The 27,168-nt window shown below is 46.2% G+C and overlaps 1 protein-coding gene across 1 annotated transcript in view; it reads left to right on the plus strand.

Annotated features, from left to right (window-relative positions):
* The first annotated feature begins 547 nt into the window (after positions 1-547).
* LOC144100909 (uncharacterized) overlaps positions 548-27,168 on the plus strand; it is a 102,418-nt gene continuing 75,797 nt past the window's right edge. Inside the window, exon 1 of the mRNA XM_077633824.1 lies at positions 548-2,498. Coding sequence (XP_077489950.1) covers positions 2,019-2,498 — 480 coding nt within the window. The 5' untranslated portion in view covers positions 548-2,018. The remainder of the gene's footprint in view (positions 2,499-27,168) is intronic.

The raw sequence follows: 27,168 nt of genomic DNA on the forward strand, positions 1-27,168 counted from the left end.
GAGACGCCATAGTGGAGGGCTCCGGAAATTTCGACCACCTGGGGTTCTTTATCGTGCACTGACATCGCACAGCACACGGGCCTCTAGAATTTCGCCTCCATCGAAATTCGACCGCCGCGACCGGGATCGAACCCGCGTCTTTTGGGCCAGCAGCCGAGCGCCATAACCATTGATCCACCGCGGCGGCTAAATGAAGAAAAGAGAATTGGTGAAAGAAAGAAAGAAAGAAAGAGAGAAAGAAAGAAGGTAAAAAAGGAAGAATTAAAAAGCGAGAGGAAAAAAGAAAGGAAGAATCAGAAGAGGTCTGTCCAGTATTCGAAAGAAACCTGCTCGTTGGCCCTTCCCTCAACTTCACCTTCCTTTTCCAAGCCTTTGACGATATACTTATCTCAAAGTCAGTGAGAAGGGAAAAAAAAAAGAACTATGCGAGAGGAAGAGGAGACGTGGTGCGGAAAGGCGGCCGCGCGAGAGATCAGGTTCCCAGCGCCGCAGCGCGGCGGCGCCCCGAAGCGCGTGGCACTTGCGACGGTAACACTGGCCCGAGACCAGATCGAAGACCCAGTCGCCAACGAGCGCCCCTTTTCAGAGCAGAGCGCTGCTTGTACCGCCTCGCGGCCGCGAAACCACTTGCGCTCCGTCGCCGCAGAGGCGCAACGACTTTGCCGCCCAGCCTTCTCGCACCCCGCTAGACGAGACTCGCTCTCGCGTTTATTCTTTTTCTCTCTAAATTTTATTTCCTGTGCCCATTTCCGCCGCTACGGGATTTAACGTGCCGTGCACGGGGAAGTCCACAACGGTGTAAGATCCTGCTTTTTGCTTCATCTACATTTGATTGCCGTCTGCTTTCGACGCAGTGTTGCAAGAGGGTGACTATTCGACGAGTTTCATCTGCAGAAATAATTCCACGCAGAGCGCAAACGACACCGGAAGAGGTGCATTTATCTGCACAGCCGACTTTCAAGTCAGGAAATCAGTTTTTTCTGTAAAGGCGACGATACAGAACAATCACAGTGAGTGCGAGTGCCGACGTTCCAACTGCTCCCTGGATGCAAACGGCAGCAATGAGGACATTGCACTTGTCACCTGCAGGAAGCCATCAATTTCAAGCAGTCACGATTTGGGTGCGCTGGCGCAAGACCAGTCAGCCAGAGTTTAACGAAGACGCCAAGCTTAAGTAACTTTGTGATCAGTGCTTTCATAACGTTGGACATCGACCTTTGACGAACATTCGCCGGTACTCGTTGACGGAAGCTCTGTGACGATCGTGTAGAAAAGTGGTTTACTTCTGTGTGTCCAAAAAGTTCATCGCAACTGTGCCGAGTAGAGGGCAAGTGATTGACGTGACTTCATAACTATTCCTTTGACTCTTACCTCCCGATTACGCAGGTTAGACTTCGAGAGTTTTGTCACTTCTAACGTTATGCGTTATAACATCATTCCTGCAATTTATTTCATAAGCGATGCTTCCCTAAATAAGCGATCGTGCACCTTTAAACTCTCCCGACCAGCTGCGCCTGATAACCTTTCCGCTTAAGTGAAATAAGCGCGAAATAATTATTCCAGTTGTTCCAGTTTAACTGATGCTATTTTTTCAGAACTGAAGCCTTCCTCGAGATGGTTAACCCCAGAAATGGCCGGTTTCTCAACACCCAAAGTTAGAGTGGATGCGGTCTTGTGCATCTTTGGAGCCCAATTTTTCTGTCGCAAAGCCGTTGATGGCCGCAGAGTTGTTTCCATCACTAACAATTGAAGTCTGCTTCGGTTCGCTGCACCTTTTTAGCTGTTCACTCAGTAAAATTCGCGCATTGGCCGAAGCGCCGTAGCAATCTTGGGTACAGGAAGAAGAAGAGATCGCCGCGTCGTCATTACGCACATCGAAGAAAAAGGAGGTCAGCGCCTCTACTCGTCTCTCGCAGAAGGGCACAGGTGTTCAAGACACGTCATTTGCCACCTATCTGCGAAGACAATCCTTGGCCTTCGGTGTCTTGTGACGTCCCTGGTCCGGAAACTGGGACATCATGGCATCCGCAGACCTTCATGCCAGAAGACGGAGTTGCGTGGCGTCCCTAACGGGTAAGCCCGGGGAACACCCTTCAGGCGCACAGGCGAGCGCTTCTACCGGAGGAGTTGTCCCCGAGGTCAGGACCACGGGGGTCCTGTTTCATGACAGCAGACGCAGCAGCCTGTGTCGCCCCAAGACGGAAACACACGCCTGGTCAGACGGGTCGCCCACGAAGGCTCCCAGCTGGCGCCTCCACCTGCAGCCCAGCAGTTCCACGTCGTCACCGTCTTCGCAGTCTTCGTCTTCGTCGGCAGGAGGGGCAACTAACAAAGGAAGCGAGCAGAGCTCAACTACTTCGTCAAGTTCGGGATCTGAGAACAAGGTCGCTTCGTGGATGGCCAACAGGGGCCATCATGCCACTGCGACTGCGGCGACAGCCGCGCTCAACCTGGTCACGTGTCCAGTTCAGCCGGTGCAGAATGGGAAGGCAGAATCGGTGAGTGGTGTACGGCATTGTTGTCTTTTCTTTTTTTTTACCGTTCTTGCCGTTCGTAGTCTGCAGCAAAACACTTGTGTCCGACCTGAAGAGCTCACTTCAATAAGAATTCTGACAGAAAGAGACCTGCGTAAGAATTCAAGCCAGCCGTGTATTTAAAACCGTACGGTGCATATATGCTAGCGTGTCGCGTGCACTGCAAACATAAACTCCTAGCTAATAGGATAGACTGCCCGCTTTACACAAGTGAGCTTGGCAGGAAAGAAAGAAGAATAACAAAGCTGGCGTCACTTATATTCACTGCCTGCGGAGGGAAGTCAGTGAGAGTCATTTTCTGCTGCAGTTCTTCCAAGCGTGTGTAGTGTGTACCCGCAAGTTTTTTAAAAATTAATTTTCATGAGCTTATCCCGGCTACCGTAAAGCGTAAAAAGGAAAGGTGCTGAGCATGGCACCACGGTACTCTTGAGGCTGTTTAGATTTCCGGCATTAAAAGTGTTTTCCGCGGCACTGCGTTAATGAGAATAACGTTTTTTTTCACTTGCATCTTATGACAACACTTTTGCGTATTTTCCGTTATTTGCTTCAAGCCGAAGCAGTTCCCGCTAGATACGGGCTCATGCTAGAAGGAGTGATGCTGTAAAAATGGGCTCGCAAAAAACACTGAGGTTTCAATTTTATACGCCAGTTTGAAAAATTTAGCGCAGATTTCTATCCGAGAACTGTTTCGGGGAACGGTCTGGAAAATGAAAATAAATGGGAACTGCTCTGAGTTGCTCACGGGTGTATCAACGCACAAGTTTTTCAAAGATTGCTCTTTTCTGTTTCTTGACTTCTTATCCCCTTCACTGCCGAAGGTGAAACTCTGTTTGTTGCCCTGTATTACACCGGCGTTTAAGGATGCGACCGAAATCGCGCGAGAAGAAAAAATCTAGCCGTCGTGCGGTAATTTCACTTTGGCTGTGACGCATCTGGCTAGATTGTTTTAAAATATGTGGTTGCTTTCAATACCTTTGATGAGAAGTTTGAAAACTCATTGTTTGGAAAAGCCTGCTATACCGGAGCTCTTGGCCAACGTAATTCGAAAAAGACCTTTTTTTGCTTTGAGATTATGTCGAGCGAACCATCTCGCAAAACATATTCATTTGTCGTAATTAAAAATACAAAAAACAAACTTTGCTCTTATGGAACTTTGAATTCTTAGAGCGTTACTCACATTTTTACATAATTTACTATTTTCGCGCAATCCGGGCTCTTTACGAGGCCATTCACAAGTAATACATGAATAGCACTATTTCTGTGGGTAAGGCAGTCAGCCTGACACATATATAGTTTGCATCCGGTGATCGATGCAATCAATAAAGACGAAATAATCAAATGCTCAACCCAAAAGTGAAATAGCGAAAAGCCACACTGGACGCAGAGGTAACAGGACAGGGTTTTGCGAAACCGGCGCTCTTTTCATACTCTGCATAAGTTTGCTGTGGAATCAAAGTCATTTGAAACAAGAAAAGGCACGTGGCGGTGGGGCCAATTAAAACAGGGTGAATTTCCCTTCCCTTCATGCTCTGCGCAAGGACAGTGACTTAGTTTCACGGCAGTGCCGCTCAAGCATAGTTAAATACGTACGCGATGGCGTAAGTGGTGTGCCGTCGTCGACCCGATTTCGCTTGGCCCGAGTTGCGACGAAACGAGTTACGACGTTTACGCAACGAGCCCTTGGTTCTGTTTTGCAACCTTAGGAGTCATCAATCGTAGGTTAAGACTTACTTAGCATGCTTACTCTTACAAAGATGTGGCTGTTTCACGCAGTCAGAACAGCGACGGTGATCTCGTGTTTACCGAAATAAAAGAAGAAAAAATACTTGTATCGGCAACCCTACTGCAGTTTTGGAAGCACAAGCCGTTATAAATACGAGAAATGCATTATTGATTTTGGCTCAGTGGTTAGGGCGCTCGGCTACTGATCTGGAGTATCCGGGTTCGAACCCGACCGCGGCGGCCACGTTTGGATGGAGGCGAAACGCTAAGGCGGCCGTGTGCGGCGCGATGTCAGTGCACGTTAAAAATCCCCAGATGGTCGAAATTACTCCGGAGCCCTCCATTATGGCACCTCTTTCTATCCTTTCTTCTCTTAGTCCATCCTTTATCTCTTCCTTTACGGTGCGGTACAGGTGTCCACCGAGATGTGAGACAGATACTGCGCCAATGCTTCGCCCCCCCCCCTCCCCCCCAAAAAAACAGTATTTAGTTTTCTAGGAATATCCTGATGAACGCTTGAGGGTACTCTTTTTTCCTGCTGAGCATAAAATGCAGAACATACCAACATTTAGTTGTGATTGTTGGTTTATTGGAAAAGTTAGGTGTCACCAAAAGTTCTTTTTGTTCATTTTAGTTATTACGGAAAGTTTTCTTTCCACCCCTGGATCCTGCTACCGGCCCCATTGTGGGCGCTATGGTGGGAGCCGCACTTATTATAAATGCGGCGGCTTATTTTATATGCGGAAGCTTATGAGGAAAGGAAAGTAAGAAATAGAAAGAATAATAAATTCCGCGAACAAATCCTCACTAGGCGCCATAAATTTTGCGCTGCGCTGCATCCCGCTCCAACAATCGCGACCTTTAGACGACCGCTGCTTAACTCGAGCCGAAGGACTGATGTCCAGTGAGACAACGAGGAAAAAATGTAAAAAAAAAACATTAAGAAAGTTTTGCTGAAACCCAGTTTTGCATATTAACCGGATTTGCATCCCAACGTGCTCTTTTCGCGCCAACAATGCACGCCGCCTACACAGCGTGAACACCCATTGCCTAAACATCGTGAGGCATTATTTTGCTGCCAGCTAGCCAGGAAACCTGTCATGTTAGCGTTAGCGTTGGTTTCTTCGGTCGGACGAAAATGAATTAAAGCATCGATAAAAAGGCCGCTAAGCTCAAAGTATTTTTTACATATTCTTGGATTATGAGTTGATTATTTTTTTCTCTCTGCGCGTTATGCCCTGCGACAGATAAGAGTGGTGACAGCCAGTCAGTAATCTTTTGTATCGAAAGGGGTAGTTCGGAAACAAAAACAAAGAGGACAGCAAAGAAGCTACAACACCTTTCGGTTTACGCATTGAAGCTCACAATTTTAATATGGCTGACCAATTCGGTTACTTGATTTTATTAAAAGCCTAGCATAACGTCTTCTAGTTAGAAATTATGACTTCTGCCGTTCATGGTTGTCGGGAATATTAAATGACTAAAGCATCGATGACACTACAGCGGCGTCCTAGGACGCAGATTCCTTGGAAAATGAACTTTCTGACGCCTCGTTCAAACATCGGGAAGCAAAGCAGAACACCGTTTTATGTTTTTTTTTCGGCTAGTAGCTTCGTTGACAACAGCTATAAGCCTGAGGATCAAAGTCCCAGTTTTGCTAGTTTGTTCTAGTTGAAAAACAACAGAGGGTTTTCCACTCGCAGTGGTGTGGATAACATCATAGAAAACAGCCCATGTGTCAAACGCTTCTGCTTACGAAACTTACAGAAATGAATCCTTGTCGTTGCGCATCGCAAGCCTCCCCAGCGCTATTATTCGCGTTTGTGTGGATGACTACACAGAATTTACACCTTCAGTTTTCGCAAAAGTTGATTGGCAGACGTCTGTCTTGGGGCAAATTCTGATTAAAGACGCTATAGCATAGCCCTATTCGCTTGATTTTGTTGTTCAATTGAACTCTCTAGGATGATTTGCAGTGTTAAGTGTTCTTTCCTGTACTCTGTATTCCGTTAACGACTAGCTGCTCTTGTGTGAAACACTGACATTGCAATCTCTATTAGGATGTGTAATTTCTGTGGTAGACTTGATCCCGTTTGAGTGTTTTTTTATGTATTTAATTCTGCCTAACTGTACTGAATTCAGCCGGGCTCACTCAAGCTGCTTTTGGGCAGCTCTTTTCCTTCGCCCACCTTCTTCATTAAGAGAAGGCCAAGAAATTTGCTTAATTTTATTTAATTTGAAGTTGACTGTAATGCCATTGAAGGTGGAGCGCCAGTTTTTCAGTGTATTGTTGGAGCTCCCGTAAGGTTTAGTAAATTGCAAAAACCCAACCCTCGCTTGTTCTTTACTGCATCGTATTAATGTCAACTCGGCCAGAATGCTTTCTTCAAACGCAAAAAAAAAAGGCCGACAGCAGCCTCCACATACGGGCGCTAAGGTCTCATTGTTTTTAGAGAACAAGAGTGAACGAGGGGAAAACAACAACAACCACAAAAATGCCCTTGTTTACCCAGTCGAGTCTTGTCGTGAAGTAAGCTCTCGGCAAACACTTCATAAAACGCTCTTTTCCGGCCTTTGAGCTGCGTTCTCTGATCCGCCTAGCTCTTGCTAACAAAGCAGCAAGACGAGACGGCTGAAGCCGAAGTAAAGTGGAAAGGTAAATAAGTGAGGAACACACTACTTCAATTAATCTTGAAACCCTATGCGCTGGCGTTGCGCCTCACGACACGTGATAACCTCGCCAGCCACCATAACATGTAACGCTACACTGACAACTTGACGAGCGCTTCGTGATATGAGGGAGAAAACAAATTCCTTGCTCATGTTTAGCCCGACACATTTTCGAAGGCTCCTGCGACGTAGCCCCGAGAAAAGGTGACACCGCAGTAGAGGTGATAAAGAGTGACAGAAGGTATACACGCGGGGAATGAAAGAGAAAAGAAGAAAGGAATAAAGGAAGAAAAAAAGCAAGGACGTTAGCCTCGAAAGACATTCTTTCTAGCGAAAACAGTGATGTGGATCTCAGCTGTGATGTTGTGCAGGGCTCGGTAGAAGAGGGTAGGGATTGAAGTATGTACTCCCCAGCTCGACTTACTCAACTGCGCAGTTTCTGCGGCTCGCGGGACTTGCAAACCGATACTTTCGCGGCCACCGCTTTCTCCCTAAAGCCTAGAGCACACAGCGACACTGATGGTGAAACCCAAGAGCCCAGGCGACGCGTGTCAGCCGGGGAATATACACGAATTTCCCAGTAGCGCTGGCAAACTTTGGCCGTTGATGGCGCAGTGAGGCACCTGCTGCAGCTTAAGGCACTACACTGCCGCCACCTTGGCGACGTCTAAAATAGACAAGCAAGCAAGCAAGGAAGCAAGCAAGCAAGCAAGCAAGCAAGCAAGCAAGCAAGCAAGCAAGCGATCCTGCAGCACGTTGGGTATCTTTGCTTTGATACTTTTTTATTGCTTTGTCCTCGTTTACTTATATACATTGCTCTCGCGTGCTGGGCGAGTTCACTTTCCTGTTCAGCTCTGTCTAGGTGATTCTCCCTTGACGTACGCTTATCGTCCTTCACGAAAGCGGCCGACTGAAAACTCTGAAAGTCGTATGGCGCACATAACGTTCTGCTGCAGCGGCCAACGACCGAAACGTTCCAGGGTTCCTTGCACTGGAAGGGAATTTGTGGCGAAGATTTAGAGCTGCATTTTCGAAGACGGCAGTGGCGTGAAATGGGGCACTAACGGGTATTATGAAGATTTCAGGCGTCCGGGTAAACTTTCTGCTTAACATGTATTTCAGGAAATTTTTCAGCACAGTTTTCTTATCAACGGATGCCAATGGCGGCTACCTGCACATATGATTTCCTTCATATTTGTGTCGTTTCACTGGAACCAAAAATTTGTAGCAAAATTAGAACACATTTTTGTTGTTTTAGGTCACCATCGCTGTTGTATCGCTCTCTAAAATCAAAACAGTTAATTGCACATAACATAATTTGATCGAGCGTATTCTCACGCGATCATATAATATACAAGAGAACAACTGGCGTTGTGCCTCCGCTTTCTGTAAAAAAAATGTAACTTTGGAATAAAAATTCTTCGTTTGAGATTGACATGTTTAGAGTCAAAAGTATCTTCAATCCCAAGTATCTCTCCGGCATTAATTGCTGACCGATTCAGTCCATAGGCACTATCTTCATAGTTATCATTTCAGTCATCTGTGTGCTCTATAACAGTCGTTTAGCTCCTTAGGCTTGTTGTTTTTTTGCTTGCGGTGCTATTCGCTGAGTTAAGTAAACTCGACGCCGGATAATGTTCACAGCCTGCGAAGCGTGGTACGGCCCAGGTTAGCCGTAAGGTCTGTACGACCTTGGCTCTTGGTTTGTTACTGTCGTCGAATGCTATTATAAAATTTGATGTTGGAGCCCTTAGTCCCTCCAGTACTAGAAACCATTATTTCGAGCGCGCTCCCGAACGATTCAACATAAGGGCTAGGAGAATAACATGGACGCTGAATGCTCTAATATCGGTGCCAGATAGAGTTCCGACCAAGAAATTGCGGTTTATATTTGCAGGAAAAACATTGCTTCCGCAAAAAAGAGGGCCTAGTCGTTCACTTCCTCTTTTTAATGACTGTTCTTGAAAGGAAGATGCAGAGCGCAGAAAAAAATTCGATACTGGAACAAATTCATCAATAAACTCTTGGACGTTCAACAAAAAGTTTTTCCAATTTTCTCTCATTCAGCGACTGCAGATAAGCAGTATTGGGACAAATTTTTAATAGTGTGATTTATTCTAGAATAGTTTACGATAAATTTGATTTTTGTGTGTATGCAGCGCGGCCTGTACGCTTTAACTTTCAATTCTCTTCTAGTGTCCATCAAAGAGCATCCGTTAAGGCTTCAGAGTACCACCGCACCAAGCCTTGCGTGGTATTGTAAGCGACGTCATGATACTTCCTAAAATACCGTTACTGGTACTGTCTCTTGTACCATCACACTTTCGTGACACTTGTGTTCCTAATACAGTCACTAAGACGTAGTAACCTCGCTTGAGCTTCGAAGTGACAGAGTGCAATGAACAACTATGTGTGTCTTACAGTTGCTAGGCTTCCAAGATTACGTTTAAAAAGTAAGACGTTTAGATGTGCGCATTTCGTCTGCAAAATTTACAAGGACAGATGGTTCGATTTTTTTTTCACATTTTAAGCGTTAAAGAGCCGTTTTTGCAGTGGTGTATTATAAGTTATCCAAAGAACGGTTTTTGTTCGCTTTTTGTTTTTGTTATCCGCAGTTTTGAAGACGCGGCAATATAGTCGCGAGTGATGGCCCACTCCAATGGGCCATTTTTTTTCATTTCATTTGTATTCCGTTCCGCAGCCAGAGAAGAGGGCCTCATTCGGCAGTTTAATTCATAATAATGTAAACGCCAGACGCAATACGCGTAAAGCCTTTGAGTGTTCTTTTTTCTTCTGGCGAGCCTGGCCTTCCTTCGCAAACTTCAATGCCTTCAATGACAGGAAATGTTTCTATTGACCATCGATACATAAACAGATCTGATTGGCATCCACTTTCAACTGGGTTGGCGGCGAGCGCCACCTTGCCTAGTAAATTAAAGTAGCCATCTTGATTTCTTCGTACTTATTTCAAACATTTAATGATGTTCTGGTTCATTGCCATTCTAATCTATTTTTTCCGTATGTTATATACTATATTGAATGCATATCTGCAACTCTTCGAGCAATTTTTCATCTGCGTTTGTGCCAGGAGTACTTTAATCTTTCCTTGCTAGTTTCTACTGCTAATATGTTAATTTTGTTTTAACTATACCTAACTCCAAGACCTTACCGCGCCCTCATTGTGTACTGAGATGCGTAGACTTACAGTTTAACAGAAAATACTTATTGTTCTCTACACTGCTCAAACCGGCTGCACACATGTTGATCCCTTTTCTTGTTTACTTCTATACTGCATCGTGCTAAACTGACCTCACCTGGCGTGAGAAAAAGGCGAAATTAACTAAATCGACGGCACACTGCGGAAGCGCTGCGAACTAGTCCATGGTGCGTGCTTAACTGCATCGTTTCCCTTATCGCATGAGTTGTTCGCACGAATCTTTGTGCCATATTGTCCCACCAGTTTCCTTGTAAAAAACAAAAACAAACTTTACGATCGCTCTTATAGGTCTTTTCTGTGGTACCGATCGCAGTTAGCTACTAGTAGCAAACATGCTCCAGCCATAACAGTAACAGCAAAAGCAGTAGTAGTGTCGGTAGTAGCGCTCAATAGACTACCCAATGCCCTTTCATTTATACACCAATCTATCCATCTGCTTTTTGAAAACTTCCGCGAAATCTTTCTACTACCCGAGAAAAGAAAAAAAAATCAGATTTCATAATAACAAAGGCACGCGTCACAGTGACATCCTCTCCTTGTGAACAAATCTTCATATGTAAAGCACATGGTACAGCCTCGCCGCTATTTCAGGCTGCCAAGTTGTGCAAAGGTATATATTTCTCGTCGCGTGGCTCCCTCGCATGAAGCGTGGCTGATTATATCCATACATATAATCCTGGCAACGAAAAGTGTACTGTACAAAACACCAGAGACTGGCGAAATTCCCAAATTTTTTCCCTGTTATTTACACCCGCCTGTCCCTGGCAGATGTGTTTACGCTTACAAACGTTGCGCCAACCCGGACCGACTCTTTGGCAACTCGCAAAAAGGCACCGGAATGCAGAGAGAATGTAAAAATGGCATAAACAGGCGAGCCCCACAAAGCGTTTCTTTTTTGTGTGCACACTTCACTGAGGCAGTATAAGTCAAGCGCAGCGGCAGACGCTACGTTTAAGCGGATGGCCAAACGTAAAAGGTTCTTCGTTTTCTTTTTATGTTTCGCGAAAGGTGATCTCTTAGCAGTATGAGTGTAGCTAGCCGAGCTGCCGTCAAGGGATGTACGATGACGCAATGCGTTCGCCGAAATAGGCTTCGCCGTTCGCTGACCGTCTGCCAGCTGCCCGCAGCGATATGCAGAAACAGCGAAAAGGCACACCACTTTGTAGCGGACAGACTTTTCTGGACTATGACGATACTCTGCCGTCCTTCACCCGTGCTTTAAAACCCTCCATCTTGACCCTTAAGTCCACAAACCAGTGGTCGAGTGTTTTATTACTCGAGGAATCTTTCTTGCGAAAGCGAGGACTTTTTTCTGGCTCCGCATTTAAGTATAGCAGACGACTGCGTAGAAAGTGCACTAAAACAGACGACGCAAGGCGTCGTCTGCTCCTGACGGTTCCGCTTTAGGCATAAGATACGAAGAATTGAAACCGAGATGTATGCCGCTACACTTGATATCACTTCTTTAACTTTTTTTTTATGGGATGCGCGTTGCCGTGACGTAGGTTTACTGCACAGAAGCCGCCTACAACTTTCTTTGTTATGCAGTCGAGAATAAAAGAAGAAGAAAAGGAAAGATTTACCTTCGAACAGAAACAGCGCTCTCCGGTTTCTTCCATTTAAGAATTACAGAACACTTGAAACCTTTGCGGCTTCTTGAGGGAAGCACACTTCTCTTTTTGTGTATTGAACTCGCCCCTCACACAAAAGAAGGAAACATACAAGAGAAGGCTAAAATTTGGTGCCGAAAAGGAGTTCTTTAATTTCCTGCGTTGCTCTTCGGGATTCGAGAAAATATTTAAGATCTTATGCTTAGCGTAGACTTGGCGACCGGCTCCTTCCCTCATCATGTAACTAACGCGCACTCCACACATGCGCACAAAGACAGCAGTGAAAAAAAGCAAAAAGAAGACAGAAGCCCAGAACTGAAACCACGAGCTTCAGTACGCTACTCTTTAGAATTCAAGAAAACGTACGGGACCTCACTTTTAGACTACTCGGTGCTTGCGCAGGAAGACAGATAAGTTGCTCCGGGTGGTTTTGTAAGCTGCTGTGAAATCTATTTCCCACTACTGCTTTCCGGACAGAGGAAATTTCAAGCACACGCACAAACCGTTATAACTCAACCTATTCCAGGAGCGATTCACTTGCGTATTATGGCCGAGGATCAGGATAGAACCGGAAGGCTTGCGTTTTTATCGTCAGGATGACGCAACAACAGTGAGTTAAGTTTTGAAGTGTTGCGTGCTACCACGAAGCGCTTCATAGGTTGGCGGACAAGCTGTGTACGAAACAGCACGATCAAGTAATTTAACATGCCTATGTGACATTCACATTCCTTAAAGAAAAAAAAACATTTATTCTCGGCCGCTGAAATATTACAGTTGTTTTAGACACCCCCCGAAGCATTACATTCAGCCTTCCAAGAAAAAAAAAATTAATGTGGATAAGCCCAGCTAAACCAGGATATACAAAGCGAAAGATGTCGGCGTTGACTGCGCTCATTGGCGCTGGCGTTGACAATGCTCTAGGTGGCGATGGCTTTGAGGAAAGGAAGGGCGCATAACTGGCTCCCTGGATATGCGGACGCCTCATTCGTGCTTTGGTACATGTGGCTGTGGTCAAAGAGAGATGCGGCCTGAATGCATTAGCGCTGACCGCGTTGTGGCTGGCATGCGGCACTGCAGCAGTAGCTAGGCCGCAGCGTTCATTTGGTGATCAATCTTTCACGATCAACCATTAACTGCATGCCACCTCCCAGGGTGGCAGGGAGGGCGCGCTGCCTATCCAGTGTGCGGAATGCAATAAAAGCACGTTTTTCTGTTGGCCACCAACGCCACGTACATGAAAGCAAGATTGAGGTCTCCACTGAACCACGAAGCCGGTTGTGCGCCTTTCCTTTCGTGAAAATGAACGGTCTTTGCAAAGTTGTCAACGCCAATGAACTCTATGAACGCCGTCGGCTCACTTGTTTTGTTTGCTTTTTAAAGAAAGGAAATGGCACAGTAAGCGTCTCACATATCTCGGTAGACACCCGAACCGTTCCATAAAGAAAGGAATAAAGGAGGGTGAGAAAGAAGAAAGAGAAAACTGAAAATTGAAAGTTGGATTATGAGGAATGACTCCGGGATAATTTCGACCACCTGGGTCTTTAACGTGCACTGACATAGCACAGCCCACGGGCGCCTTAGCGTTTCGACCTCGGCGGCTGCGTTTCGATGGATGCGAAACGCTAAGGCGCCCGTGTGCTGTGCGATGTCAATGCACGTTAAAGATCCCCAGGTGGTCGAAATTATTCTGGAGCCCTCCACTACGGCACCTCTTTTTTCCTTTATTCTTTGACTGCCTCCATTTTACCTTCCCTTACGGCGCGGTTCAGGTGTCCGCTGATATGTGAGACATACTGCGCCATTTCCTTTCCCCAAAAACCAACCAACCAACCACATTTTTCAACGGGAGATTGTTTATGAACACAAATGTGCTTCTTCAGAACTTCTCGCTACGTTACTAACTTCGACGTAGCAATAGGACCCGGTTTCTCCAGTTATCGACGCAATAGGCAGGAGGGGAGGAAAGAAAATTTATTGACCTCTCAGATTCGTTTTTGATGGCTTCAGATGGTGTCTTCCGTCTTCGGTTGACACTCCATCTTGTTACAGGGTTGGGGCCCTAGTCAAGGCTCCACCGAGTATGGCTGCGCCTCGCACTCTGTTTATCAGACCCTTTTGAGTCTCCAGGTGTGTGCTGGTCAGCATACCCTCTCACTGTTCCATATTCGGGTTATTGACTATCATAATGATCGGCGGCTCTATTTTTTGACAGGAGCGGAAGTAGGAGGTATTACATGCCTTTAAGTCGCGTCTTTTCTGGTTGTTGTAAAAGAGCAGTTGAATTATAAAAGTAAGTGATATTCCAGTAAAAGTCAGAGTTGTTACTGGTGCTGTGTTCCATCCTCTTCGTTATGTTGCCTGTGTTTTTTTTTTTTGTTGAGTTAACCACTACAGCCAAGCTTACGCCAACTAACCAATAAAGATGTTCTAGCTAAATAAAGCTTAGGGCACTTGTGCAGTAGCGCTGAAGATAGGCCACAGTGTTGAAATTTCTCTCTGAATTTTTATAAATTTTCGCCAGAATTGGGCACCAATTGTAGAAGAGCTCGGTGCTAAGCATAGTGAATTATATTTAGAGTTACGGTGTTTTAACATCCCAAAGCGACTCAGGTTATGAGCGTTGCCGTAGTGGAGGCTTCTGAACAATTTTCGCCACGCGGGGTTCTTCAACATGCACTGACACTGCACAGCTAGTACATGGGTCTCTGGCGTTTTGACCACCAAAATGCGACCGTCGAGGCCGCGGTCGAACAAGCGCCCTTAGTGCCAGCAGCTGAGCACTATTACCATTGAGCCACCGCGGCGTAGCCGATACAGTATGCTGAGGAAGAAAATATGTGAATGGGAAAGTAATTACATAAAGAGCAGCCACCTCAAGACACGCGTTGGTGAATGAAGCAAACATCAATGCACACACAAACAAGATCGCAATGACAAGAAAGAAATCTTAATGACAAGATGAATTATATTCTCTATCCGCTTGTTTAACAGGATCAGGAGAATGTTGCAGGCGATAATTTAGCAAGAGAAGTGCTCAACGATTTTGTAAGTTTTTTTTTTGTTTGAGCTCGCCTTAAGTTGGCAACCTTTGATATTTTGAGCATGGCAGGTAGCATTCTCTCTCTGCCGACGATACTGCATGGGAATGGTAGACGCTTCACCAAAAAGATGCAGATACAAAGAAAATAAATAATTGAGAACAGATGAAAGAAAAGAATGTTTTCTAGCCTAGCGATTACACCCACGACGGAATGCCACCATTTTCTCGCTGGCATAAAATGGTGCCCAACCAGATTCCACTTGCTAAATTCTAGACAAGATGGCATAGCTGGGCTGTTGTTAAGCACTGGCAGAAAGCATCTGCGTTTGAAAGATTCCGAAGCGCTGCGCTAAGCAGTTCTGTCTCTGCGCGCCCACACTTGCTCTGACAATGCCACCTCATGTTTCGAACTTGATTGAAAAACACCGGCTGTCCGTTCGTGGGCGGCGCGTGGGAGTCGCACATAGAGTGCGCTGCCTTCACCAATGCAGCTTTCTTTGAACTTTCATTAACAGCATTCAGCTATTTAAATAGTGCGCGCATGTGATATTCGCGTCGGACTCCAACGCCGTTCAGCCAGGAACCTACCGTCGGCGTCAGACAGCTTATTTGCCTCGTGCGGAGTAATTACAGAGCAGAGGCTCACTGTGTCCATGCCTGGAGTCAGAAAGAGCTGACACGGAGCAGTTTATTTATTTATTGTTTATTTGTGTTTTATTTGTTATAGGCACTACGGAAAGTAGTGATGAGATCGTTACATTAGTTGCAGAACAAAACAAAAAGAAAGAAATACTGTAAGGCATTTTCAACCGCGAACTTGAAGTGAATGGCATCACAAATAAGGACTGTGGAGGCGTGACCGCGGTCGCATTCGGTAGCTGTTCTTGGCAAAAAGGAAGAATGGCACGAATTATTTCGGCAAGTTGGCACTTCAACTTTGCATTGATGGTCGATTTGAGATGAGATTTAGCTGGGTGGGGTGAAAAGATTGATTTATTCTGCCTAGATACTCGAGAGTACGATGTTTCTTTCATTTGTTTGAAACCCTTTTTTTTCACAGTTTTTAGTCACGTACAGCTTTGTAGGGATTAGGGAAAATCATGTGAGAAGACTGGAACTGTGAGCGAGACGAAAGGGGGGCACCTTTATAAAGCAGAACGGCTTTGTGGAATCATTTCTTGCGTGCAATAAAAACAATGTGGTACACCGAAAAAGCCCCAGTTAGTCCTGACAGCAATAATGGATTGCTTGTCGAATTTTAGTTATGACCTAGTCGGCTTTTAACTATGGGCTACTGCCGGGAAGCATCTTTTGCCTTAAAATGCACACAATAATGTTTATTTTCTCCTGATCTTCCTACGTGTACACCAGCCGTTACGTAAGAGAACAAAACTGAATTATGGTGTGCTGAAACGCGGCAAGAATTTAATCTTACTGGAATTATATTCTTTGCTCACCTGGCTCTCAAAGTGAAGTAGCCCAAGCAGCACAGATATTTGGCCCAACATTCTAAAAGGTGGTCTCACACTGGTCCGCTTTAGGACCAGCATTTGCCAATACATTTTCAATATCAGGCCCATCATTCGTGTTGCTTGGGAGGGCCATTATACGAAGCTTGGCCATTCAGACGAGTTGTACACTGAGTGGTAGTCAACGTGGTCGCGATAAAGCATGGGGGCGTTTATACAATTTATTTTTCAAGCCGATCACTTGTATGGCTGTTAGCCACCTCAGATAAACTCTGAGCTGACTCTGCGGAATGGTTGAGTCTTAGAAGAGTCAACCGCTGTTGTATATACAACGTCAGTGCCAGCATTCGCGAAGGTTGTGATTGGCACTGATCTGCATTCTGCAAATATTTAAATGACTTGGTTGTGCAGTACACTTTGTGCATCCTGACCAGAAGGGAGTAAAAACGAAGTAAACTCTCCTTCAGCGCACTCTTTGTTGTAAAAAAAAGAGTGCTCTAGAGGACAGCTTACCCTCTTTTTACTCCCATGCGTATTCGTGTTTAAAGCGGTAGACCAAGTCGCAGTCGCTTCGATGTGGTTTTTTAAGTCAAAGACCTGTGAGCGGCAATTAGTGGTATGGTTTTTACAGCGTCAGCAGTGAGATCCTGGTTGAGCCGAGATCACGTGGTTCGCATGAAGTCACGGCATGAGCACGTGAGAAGCTAATATGACTTGGTCACGAGATTATCACGCGCCGTCCGCGACGTCTTATATTAAAACTGTGTCATCTTAAGTGACTGAACTATCAATATTTCATTCGTTTCTTGTTCAGTGTCGTTTCACAGAAGGTATTACCAGCACTTACCGTAATGCTAGTCGCGCTGCTAGTTGGCATCAGCGTCAACCTCAACCTCTGCGCATTCATTTGCCACTCATCGCACCGAGTTGGGCACGTGAACCGTAAAAGCGTTCAGGCGGGGGGCAGATTCATGAACACGAGATTGGCAAGACCTGAGGTCGTTAAACCAGATGAGTGTGTAATAGCGAAATTTCGGATGTCTCAACAAGCCTAACCCGCTTAACTCCCCAAACCGCTCCCTGCCGGAGGAATGACAGCGTCAGCGAACCGTAAACCGTTTAGCAGCACATCTACATGCCTCAGAAAGGCGTCAAGTGAATGTCAGTGCCCGAAAAATTACCACCGAGACAAGAAGAAAGAAGTAATAACGACCTGGCTTAAACCGGAGCAATTTTCCACGGTTAATTTACTTGCGTGTACGAAGATCCGAGCGCCCTTATATACTAAGCGTTTCAAGCACAGTTTTCTCGGCTTCGCTGACGTCGTCGAACGGCTTCGGAAACAAAAATAACAGCCGAAAATTCTCACTTCGCTCCCAAAGTGATTTTTCCTCCTTTTTTCGACGGACGACGAAGATATAGGAGTTAAATAGGGTTTTGAAGGTGGTTTGAAGGGAACATTCTGCAAGAATAGCATCGTAACGAAGTCTTCGCTGCTCACAGCAGATCCAGCGTTGTAGATAGAGGCACAGTGCTTTCTCCGGGGGCCAGGCTGGGGAGTCTTGCATAATGGATGCTAAAGACTTCTCTATTTCGCTCCCCTTTCTCTAACCCCATTTCACCGAGCGTCGAATTGCCGCCTCAAGCGGTTCTTCGTCTTCCCCTTTTCGCGAATCAACGACACATTTATGGCCACTTTCCACTTATCCCTCCTTTCCCGCCCTCCATCCCTTCCCTCAAAGCGCGATTCAGGTGCCTTGCCTTGGCGAAAGAGTTAATTTTTCATAATCACAACCACTGTCATTTGTTCGCCTTAAAGCGGCTCTGAGGGCAAATTCTAGTCAACCTGTATCTATTGATTACCTCGTTGTGACGACTATTACGCTACGTTCAGTTAAAATTGCAAGCCAGAAAAAGAAAAAAAGCAGACAGTTTAGCATGACTAAGCACGGAATATCGTGCAGTAACACAAGTTACGATGGGCACTTAAGGTCATTACGTGCTAACGGCTTTTTACCTGAAGGCATTTACCAAAAAAGTCTTTGGCCTAAGGGCCGTATACCTAAAGTCCGTTACCCAGAAGGCATTTACCCCGAAGGCCTTCACACTAAATACCTTTACCGTACGGCATTTGACCTAGAGGTCTTTGACCTAATAAAGGCACTTACCCTGAAGGCATTTACCTCGAAGGCCTTCTCTCAGATGTACTGGAAGGTTTCTCACAACTCATTGGCCAGGTGGGCCGCTTGCCACAAAGCTGGCCTCAGGGACGTACATACGTATATCCGAAATCGGAAATTTCGCCTAATAGAGCTACTGCACTAAAACAGAATTGCACGTATCGCCAGCGCAGTTTCTAAAACCAAACTGCGGCTTTCCTTTGTGGCCATATGGCTGTGCTTGGGTGGATGCCAATGAGTAATTACCCCCTTGCTAGTTTCCGCCTACGTGGCCGTATACGCGGAAATGGTGATTCTCTGCATTCACAGATCCCTGGGAGTCTCATACCAATACTGGCGCAGTGGTTAAGCGATTATGCGATGCGACACTGCCCTGGCACGTGGCTGTTTCAAACACAGCCACCAGTTGGGCTTCTGAGACCCAAGTGGCGTTTGCTGAGCAACCTCTCGGGGCCAGTAATCAAATTTACTGCCACCTGCCGCGAAGACACTTCGCTGATAAACTGGTGGGCACGTTGCCACCAGCTTCGGTACCAGATGGGCCACGTCCTTTTTTCGACACGGGACCCTTGCCCCTATCACGTTAAAATAAACTACAGTAAAAAGGCATCATAACATGTCAGCAACTGTGCACTCGTCGCTGATAACACATTTCGGGATATTCAAAATTCCGCAAGCGCGCTTTCCCACACAACTATGCTGCCAAACACAAGATGATCAACTTCTCTGTGGTTAGAGCGCTCGGCTACTGATCCGAAGCACCCTGGTTCGAACCCGACCGCGGCGGCAGCGTTTCGATGGAGGCGAAACGCAAAAGGCGCCCGTGTCCTCTGCGATGTCAGTGCTCGTTAAAAGAACCCCAGGTGGTCGAAATTATTACCGGAGACCTCCACTACGGCACCTCTTTCTTCTTTTCTTCTTTCACTCCCTCCTTTATCCCTTCTCTTAGGGCGCGGTTCAGGTGTCCGCCGATATCTGAGGCAGATACTGCGTCATTTCCTTTACCCTAAAAACCAATTTTCCATTTTTTTTAGGAATAGGTGCCGTAGTGGAGCACCTATTCCTAAAAAAATGGAAAATTGGTTTCTGGGGGAAAGGAAATGATTCAGGTGTCCAACGACGTATGAGACAGATACTGCGCCATTTTCTTTCCCCCCAAAAAAACAATTATCTATTTTTTTTGCACCTGAATCGCGCCGTAAGGGAAGGGATAAGGGAGGGAGTGAAAGAAGAAAGGAAGAAAGGGGTGCCGTAGTGGTGGGCTCCGGAATAATTTCGACCACCTGGGGTTCTTTAACGTGCACTGACATCGCACAGCACACGGGCGCCTTAGCGTTTTTCCTCCATAAAAACGCAGCCGCCGCGGTCGGGTTCGAACCCGGGAACTCCGGATCAGTAGTCGAGCGCCCTAACTACTGAGCCACCGTGGCGGGTCAAAAACCTGGGAGGGCTACAGAACAGACACAAAGGGTGTGGATAGACTCTAAGAAACGTATTTTGGAAGAATAAAAAAAAACTATTACTTCTTGTTTTGTTTCAGCCAGAAACGCATGGTCAGCCATCTTGTCTCGGGCAACATTGTTATGTGGGAAAGGACACTTGCGGAATTTTGAGTACCCCTATTGCGCTATGGCGTTTTCGCGTGGGTTAGCGAACTCCTTTGCATTTTAAGAGCACTGCAGAGGCGAACAAGTGCCAGTCAGTGATGCGGGTTATGGGCGGAGTGACGTAACGTTACAATGCGTAATCTCTCCTGACTGATCTCACCCAGAAGGCCGTGAAGAGACCCGCATTGCGATTGGGCGTTATCCGGGAAAGCAGGCGTGCTGTGTGACTCCAGTGGACGTTAAAAAAACTGCAGACAGTCAATTATTAAACGGCACCGCTCCACTAACGGCGTCCCTTATAGCCTCCTAAAACCCGCCGTAACGTGCCGTTCTCCTGATTGCGCTGGCGATAGCAATGACGCTGAGCGCGGAGTGTCGTTCTGCTGAAACGGCGTAAAAAAACCCGCCCACGGGAAGATTTTCCTAAGCGCCGTGTCAGCGTTCTTCCTTTGGGCGTTGGAACCATGCCGTGATTTCAATAACAGAGCGGCGGGCGTAATAGCATCCATGGCTGAAATTGATGCGTATGCGGCACTCTCTGCATCCAAATGCGATGAGCCCAAATTTATCTCTCCATCGGAAGCTTTACTCGAAACATCCTCTGCAGTAAGCGGAACCGCAGTCGTAGTATGTCCTAAACTAAATATTGGGCGTTGGACTTTCTACCGAACCCGCCGCAGTGGCTGAGTGGTTAAGGCGCTCGTCTACTGATCCGGAGTACTCGGGTTCGAACCCGACCGCGGCGGCAGAGTTTCGATGGAGGCGAAAAGAAAATGGCGCCCATGTGCTTTGTGATGTAAGTGCACGTTAAAGTTCCCTGCCGGTCGAAATTATTCCGGAGGCCTCCTCTACGGCCCCTCTTTCTGCCTTTATTATTTCACTCCTTCCTTCATTCATTCCTTACGGCGTGGTTCGGGTGTCCATCGACATATGTGAAACAGTTTCTGCGTCATTTTCTTTCCTCACAAACAAAAGAAAACCTTCTACCGAAAGAAATTTTAAACGTAAGAAAATTGCCGGCCATACGAGTCATGTGCGGTTTAGAAAATGGGCCACCGTGGGTTAAACGATCCCGACTGACATGCGTTGCAACCACGCAACTGATACCTTTTTTTTCGGGAACAGTACCAAAATGGTCGTTTCACAATCGTGCTGCCGTGTGTTAGCAAAGCAAAAAAGTGCTTAGGACGAGCCTTACTGACCTTAAACCAGACAGGGAGCGCCAGAAAATACACGAGAATCTGGACTCGTCAGGAGACAGAAATGGCAGTTGGGCTATGACGCGCCTGGCTCGACGAATTCGGCTGGAGAGTTAAAGGGCACAACGACAACAACAGATTGGAAAGTGGGTTAATATACAGGGTATGACGTTATACTTAATACTGATTTTGTTTCCTTTTATTGAGACAGCAGGAGCAGTGCCACTTGGCAAAATTTTCACCGCCGTCTCTGTGCAAAGCCTTGACAAGTGAAGCCTCCACCCTCCTGAAGCGTCACCCAACACCAGTCCACCTACCTGCAACCTACAGAAGGCCACTCATATGCTCATGCAGGAGCGGAGCCTAAAGCGGTGGCGAACTTAAATTCAGTGAGGCAGTATAAAAGCCGGCTGCCCACAAGAAGCACCGCCCAGCAGCAGCCTCCCACTCAACACTTCCACAATCAAGAAGCGCCACCCACTACCCATGTCCCCGCCAACCATCCACCCACCTCCGTCAACCCTCACCGTCCAGAAAAATTCTGCCTTGTCTGTGAAGGCTCGGCTTCGGATAAAAGCATTCACTAGCATAAAAGCATCAAAGTAAATACTGCGGGTAAATCCAACTACTGTCGCAGTGTTCTGGTATCATGCTTCAAGATCTTCCCGTCAATTTTTGCGCGATAGAATTAAAGGCCTCGTTTTCCAAAAAAAAAAAAAAATCCGGCGTCAGTGATGTCGGCGTTGTGAACGAAAAACCCCGAGCATGACTCCGGCAGGTGGTCCCCAGAGAACAACCCAGGAGGCACGCGAGCCACCTAAGTCACGCGATCTTCTGGAGTCATCACAACCTGCCCAGTGGATTGTGAGCAAACTGCCCGTCGTGGAAGGTGGCGGTTAAATTAATGATTGGTCGCTCCAGAAGAGCAACCTGTGCCGCACAAGGCCCACCGTTGGGAGCACCTGCCATCGCAGGGCAGTGGAACATCGCTTAACGACTGCACCACTGCGCCAGGAGGGGGGGGGGGGGGGTAGGAGTACCCCCAGGGATCTATGAATGTAAAGCAGCGAATGACCTTTTGCTTATATGGACATTAACCCACTTCGCTGTAGCTTTAAACCATTAAGGCAGAGCTTAAGTGTCCCGTCGAATTATTATTTTGATTGTGTCATATCCACCTAGCACTAGTTTTGAGGTTCGGTTATCTGGCCAGATGGATACCACGTTCAAGCGTGTTTGTAGTTTACAACAACTGTAGTTGTTATAAATGCCTGCATTCCATGACCTCCGTAAAATCCTGTTGCAATTAACCTGTGTTGACGGAAAGGTAACTACCCATCCATAACAGCGAAAACATCGAAGCAACTCTACACTTACCCCGTTGTCCTCGACATTACACACCCTGCGTTGGCAGTAATATGCCTACACCTGGCGTAGGTGTTTTTGTGTGCCATTTCACAGGCCGCTGAAGCAGACACCCGATGTTTATAGAGCAGAGGCGCAAGCGCTTACCCCATAAGATTTTTTCTAGTTCCCCAAGCCGCCGCATTATGTCTTTTGTAGCCCGGGGAGCCCATGACAGTATGACTGCTTTGTTGTTGGCGTGAGTTAGGCACGTACTGGATCGAGAACGAAACAGTGGGATAGCGTGATATCACCTGGAAACGGTGAGACGCGGATAAATAGGGCAGGAGAAATAAAAGTCGGTTAGTAACTGCAACATTCACTAAAGCACAACAAAAATCTTAATGCGCCGCGGCCTCCGGCGGTGCGCACGCCGGTCTTAATTTACGATAGCTAAACCAGTGTCCCCTGAGGCCGCGGTGATAACGACTGCGTGCTACGTGGGCGCTTTAAAGTACCGACTTCCCTGAAAACGTTGTGTTGAATGGAAGAGTAAAAAAGCGAAGGACACTGGCTACAAAGTATACGGCGATAATGCTGCTGTTACTTTTTCTCCATTCTCCCGAGGGATTTTGTGCCATATATTCTTGTTGATCTATGTACTGCTTTCTGAGTCTTCGTCTTTTGAGCGCTTTTGAGATTCGCAAAACTAACTGACCAAAACACTGCCGCTTTAGGAGCTGCTTCTGTACGTGCATCCACGTTAAAGATCCCCTGGTGGTCGAAATAATTCCGGAGCCCCCCACTACGGCACCTATTCTTCCTTTTTTCTTTCACTCCCTCCTTTATCCCTTCCCTTCCGGCGCGGTTCAGGTGTCCAACGATATATGAGACAGACACTGCGCCATTTCCTTTCCCCAAAAAACAATTATTATTATATTATTATTATTATTATTATTATTATTATTATTATTATTATTATTATTATTATTATTATTATTATTATTATTATTATTATTATTATTATTTTTATATCGACCATACCTTTCCTTGCGGCAGTCTTCGACAGGTGTATGGTGGTTAATATGAAGCAGAGTTGCTTTACGTTCTTGCTCAAACGCCCGCAGTTTTCCAGTGAATTCAGTAGAAATCTGAAGTACTGCTGCCCACGGTTCCCCAACGCGGTACAACAGAAGCAGACACACGAAAAGAGCAACACTTGCAAGATGCTGAAACTAACCTTGTTTTATGTATTCTCTTCTGCTATGTATGTAAAATAACAGATCAGGCCGAACTACCTTCATTTCTAACCTGCATTGGAGCTGTTAAATACGTCGATGGGTAGCAATATTCCTTTTTTTCGCAAGCGCCTATTGTACTGCTGAAAGTTCTGATTTCGTACTATTTTTGTTACTTTATTATTAAGTTCCTTGAGTGTGCTAGTATACATTTGCAAACACTAGTCAAACACTTTCGCGTCTCACGCTTCATGGCTTTAGCTGCGCATTTACCATTACATACAACACAACACGACAAAACACTGGTCACAGACAAGTGAGGGTCCAAAGTGCTCTAGAAATATATAACAATATATAACAATGAATATCGCAATATATGGGCGAAGTTGCAAATTATGAATGTGGATGTGATTTTCTTTGAGGGTGTACGATTTTTCTTTAAGAGCAGGTCAAACTACTTGCATTACAATTTCTGATGTTGGCAGTTCTATCACTTTCCACTAATAATGAGCATCAGAGCTTGAATGCTTGCGCTAACGAAGAATTCAATGACTTTCTAAGATTCTACTTGTGAGCTTAGAAAGAATAAGCAGCCATTCACAAGCAACGCCGAAAGAAGCCGGACATAAGCGGTAATGAATAAAGCAATGCTCACTGCAACTGCAAACAGCGATTAACGTCTTAACGCCAAAACATCTCCAAGAAAGAAGCCGCGTAAAGCCTCTCAACGTAAGGGAGCAGTTGAGGTCAAAGGCGTTGCAGCCTGTACAGAAGCCAAATCCTGAAGAAAAGAGAACTTAGTAAAAAACAGGCACTAAAATGAAAACAATAAAAAAGAGGTCGTCCGTCTTCATGGATTTATCAGGAGGTGCTCGTCGGGACGGTGGACAGTGACGCAACAACAAGGCGACTGGGATTGCGAAGCAAAAGCAGGTCAGCGACTGCTGGCAGTTATGCAACAGTGCAAGGAGTCAGCCTCCCATTCCCCCCCCCCCCCCCTTCCTCCTTCCACACATTCGTAACGATACAGGCAGCACCGGACGATGCCTGTCGAAGCTTTCATTCGGTATTGTGCCGCCTTCTTTGGACACACGCCAGGACGCTTCAATATGTTGTGTACCGTGCCCTCTGTTGGGTCCTCCAGGCACACTGCCAGAAAACTAGTTTGTAATCGATCCGCAACATCCGCGATGTAACAACAATCGACTAATCGATCTCCTTTCCAAGCAGCACAAGTCATTGGCCCAATATCGGAAATATATTGGCAAAGGCTGGCTATACAAAGGATCAATGTGAAACCATCACTTTCTAATATTAGGCCAATTATCTGTGCTGCTTGGGTTGTTTCATTCCTTCCTATTAGTAAACGTATGCGTTGCTTAGAAACAGAAGGGGACAAAATGACACGCGACACACGACACAAGCGGAGCAACTGGCCGCCGTGTTAACAATCTGATTCCTCACTCTCTACCGATCTTCTTCACCTTTGCAATCGGTAATCAATCAACAAACTGCGTCATAGCCACAATTCATCTGCAGTTCTGTCCGTAAACCTTCTTTCTATGGGAGGGCGTTCGTCTCCTTCTTTTGGAAGCGCAGCGCTCTAACCGGACACAAGCGCTGACTTACCACTCAGTTGCATTTAGCGCTCTTGGTCTTGCGTCATATCATCTAAGCAGTGTGTAACTGCTCCCACATATTTGTTCCTTCTTGTGGTTGCGTTTCAATAAAGGACAGCACCTTCAACCATTGCGACAGATCTGCCGCGATCTACTATCACCCGTTTTAATTTTTTTTCCCGGAGTCTTCACCGTCTTGAGGACGTTTCTCAGCGTTCGATGTAGCAACGCACGCATCGATCGGCGACCTTTTCCCTACACAACGGCTGCCTGCGGCAAACACCGACAAGAGAGCCGCAGCGTTGTCATCAGCCCACAAGTCCGCATATCGATCGCAGCGCCACACACGGCACGAGTCAGACCCCGTCCACATGCGCCGCCGCTCGAGAACGCCGCCGCGTGGACACGGAACCTACCGGGCTTGGCTTCGGCGCAATTTATCGCCGCTGCCATCACAGGACAGCCCCCGAAGAGGTCCCTCGGGTGTCGTCGACCTCAATCCTCTCAATAAGTCCCCGCTGCCTTCGGGTATGACCGCAATTTGTGTTGTGCCCGTGGCCCGGACCACCTCGCGTTATGTCCCGAGGAGCGATATATAATAACGGTTTCTACCTCCTCATATCTCTCTCCTCACCCCCCTCGCATCTCCTTTTCCCCATTTTCTTCGGGAAGACGTAGCTTCCTTTGTCACACACCCGACGTGTTCTTTCTGCCTCTTGTTCGAGGACAGAAGGCGCCAGTCAGTGCCTGAGGGCGCAGGCATGACGCAAGGTAACGATTGCCTCAAACATGACCTGACGTCCACTTGTGTAATCGTTGTTTTCTATATGTTTGTTTAAATAGGCGATCCGAAGTCTAGCTTAGCCTGCTCGTTGGCGTTCAAGACTTCTTCAAATGATGTGCACCTCTTCTTCTCTCTTAGTGCTTTTCACTCACCTTAAATTTGCGCTACATCGTCAGTCAAAAATTTATGCAGGCCAGTAGGGACGAAAACAAATATTAATTTTATCGCCATCGTTGCGTAGAGAGAGGGATAGGTATGCGCCTCGCAATTCCAAGTATGCGAATTGCACAGTGTACCCTCAAATCCATAAACGTGCTGTTCCGTTATAAAATTTTTTCAGTCTATAGACTGTCCATAGAAGTTTGTCTGTGAAGTATGTAGACTTTCTATAGCGAAATCCTATACACTACTATATGAAGAAAAACAAATCCCATAGACAGTCTATAGACAATCTGTAGATTTATGGCCATACACATTTAGTAGACTTTTGTCTATAGAAAGTCTATAGAGTGAATAGACGAAGGAAATATTTATACTAATGCAATAGAGTCTATAAACTTTCTATAGAAAGTCTATAGGCAATATATATAATGTTTGCTCTAATAATGGCATAGCTTAAAATCAGGTCGGTTGCCTTGCTTAGCGGCAAGATAAAGAAATAGCCATATGATATAACCTAGTCGTAGATAGTCGGCCTCATTACATTAGCACTGAAAGTTGGACGAGCTAATTGTTAATTATTTTGCGAAGAGCAGATATAAATGATCATGAACGGACCACGGAAATAGAAGTAAAGTGTTTTTCATAGTTCCGCATTTCGAACCAAATGAGACGCACAGAAAACTGCATTGGTTTGCAACTCACCTACGAATCACTTGATGCCATCGAGGTGGGCAAATAGTCCGGCCACAGACTGATTTTCAGTTTCGGGGGCG

This window comes from Amblyomma americanum, chromosome 8 (assembly GCF_052857255.1).
Source record: "Amblyomma americanum isolate KBUSLIRL-KWMA chromosome 8, ASM5285725v1, whole genome shotgun sequence".
In the NCBI taxonomy this organism is placed as follows: domain Eukaryota; kingdom Metazoa; phylum Arthropoda; class Arachnida; order Ixodida; family Ixodidae; genus Amblyomma; species Amblyomma americanum.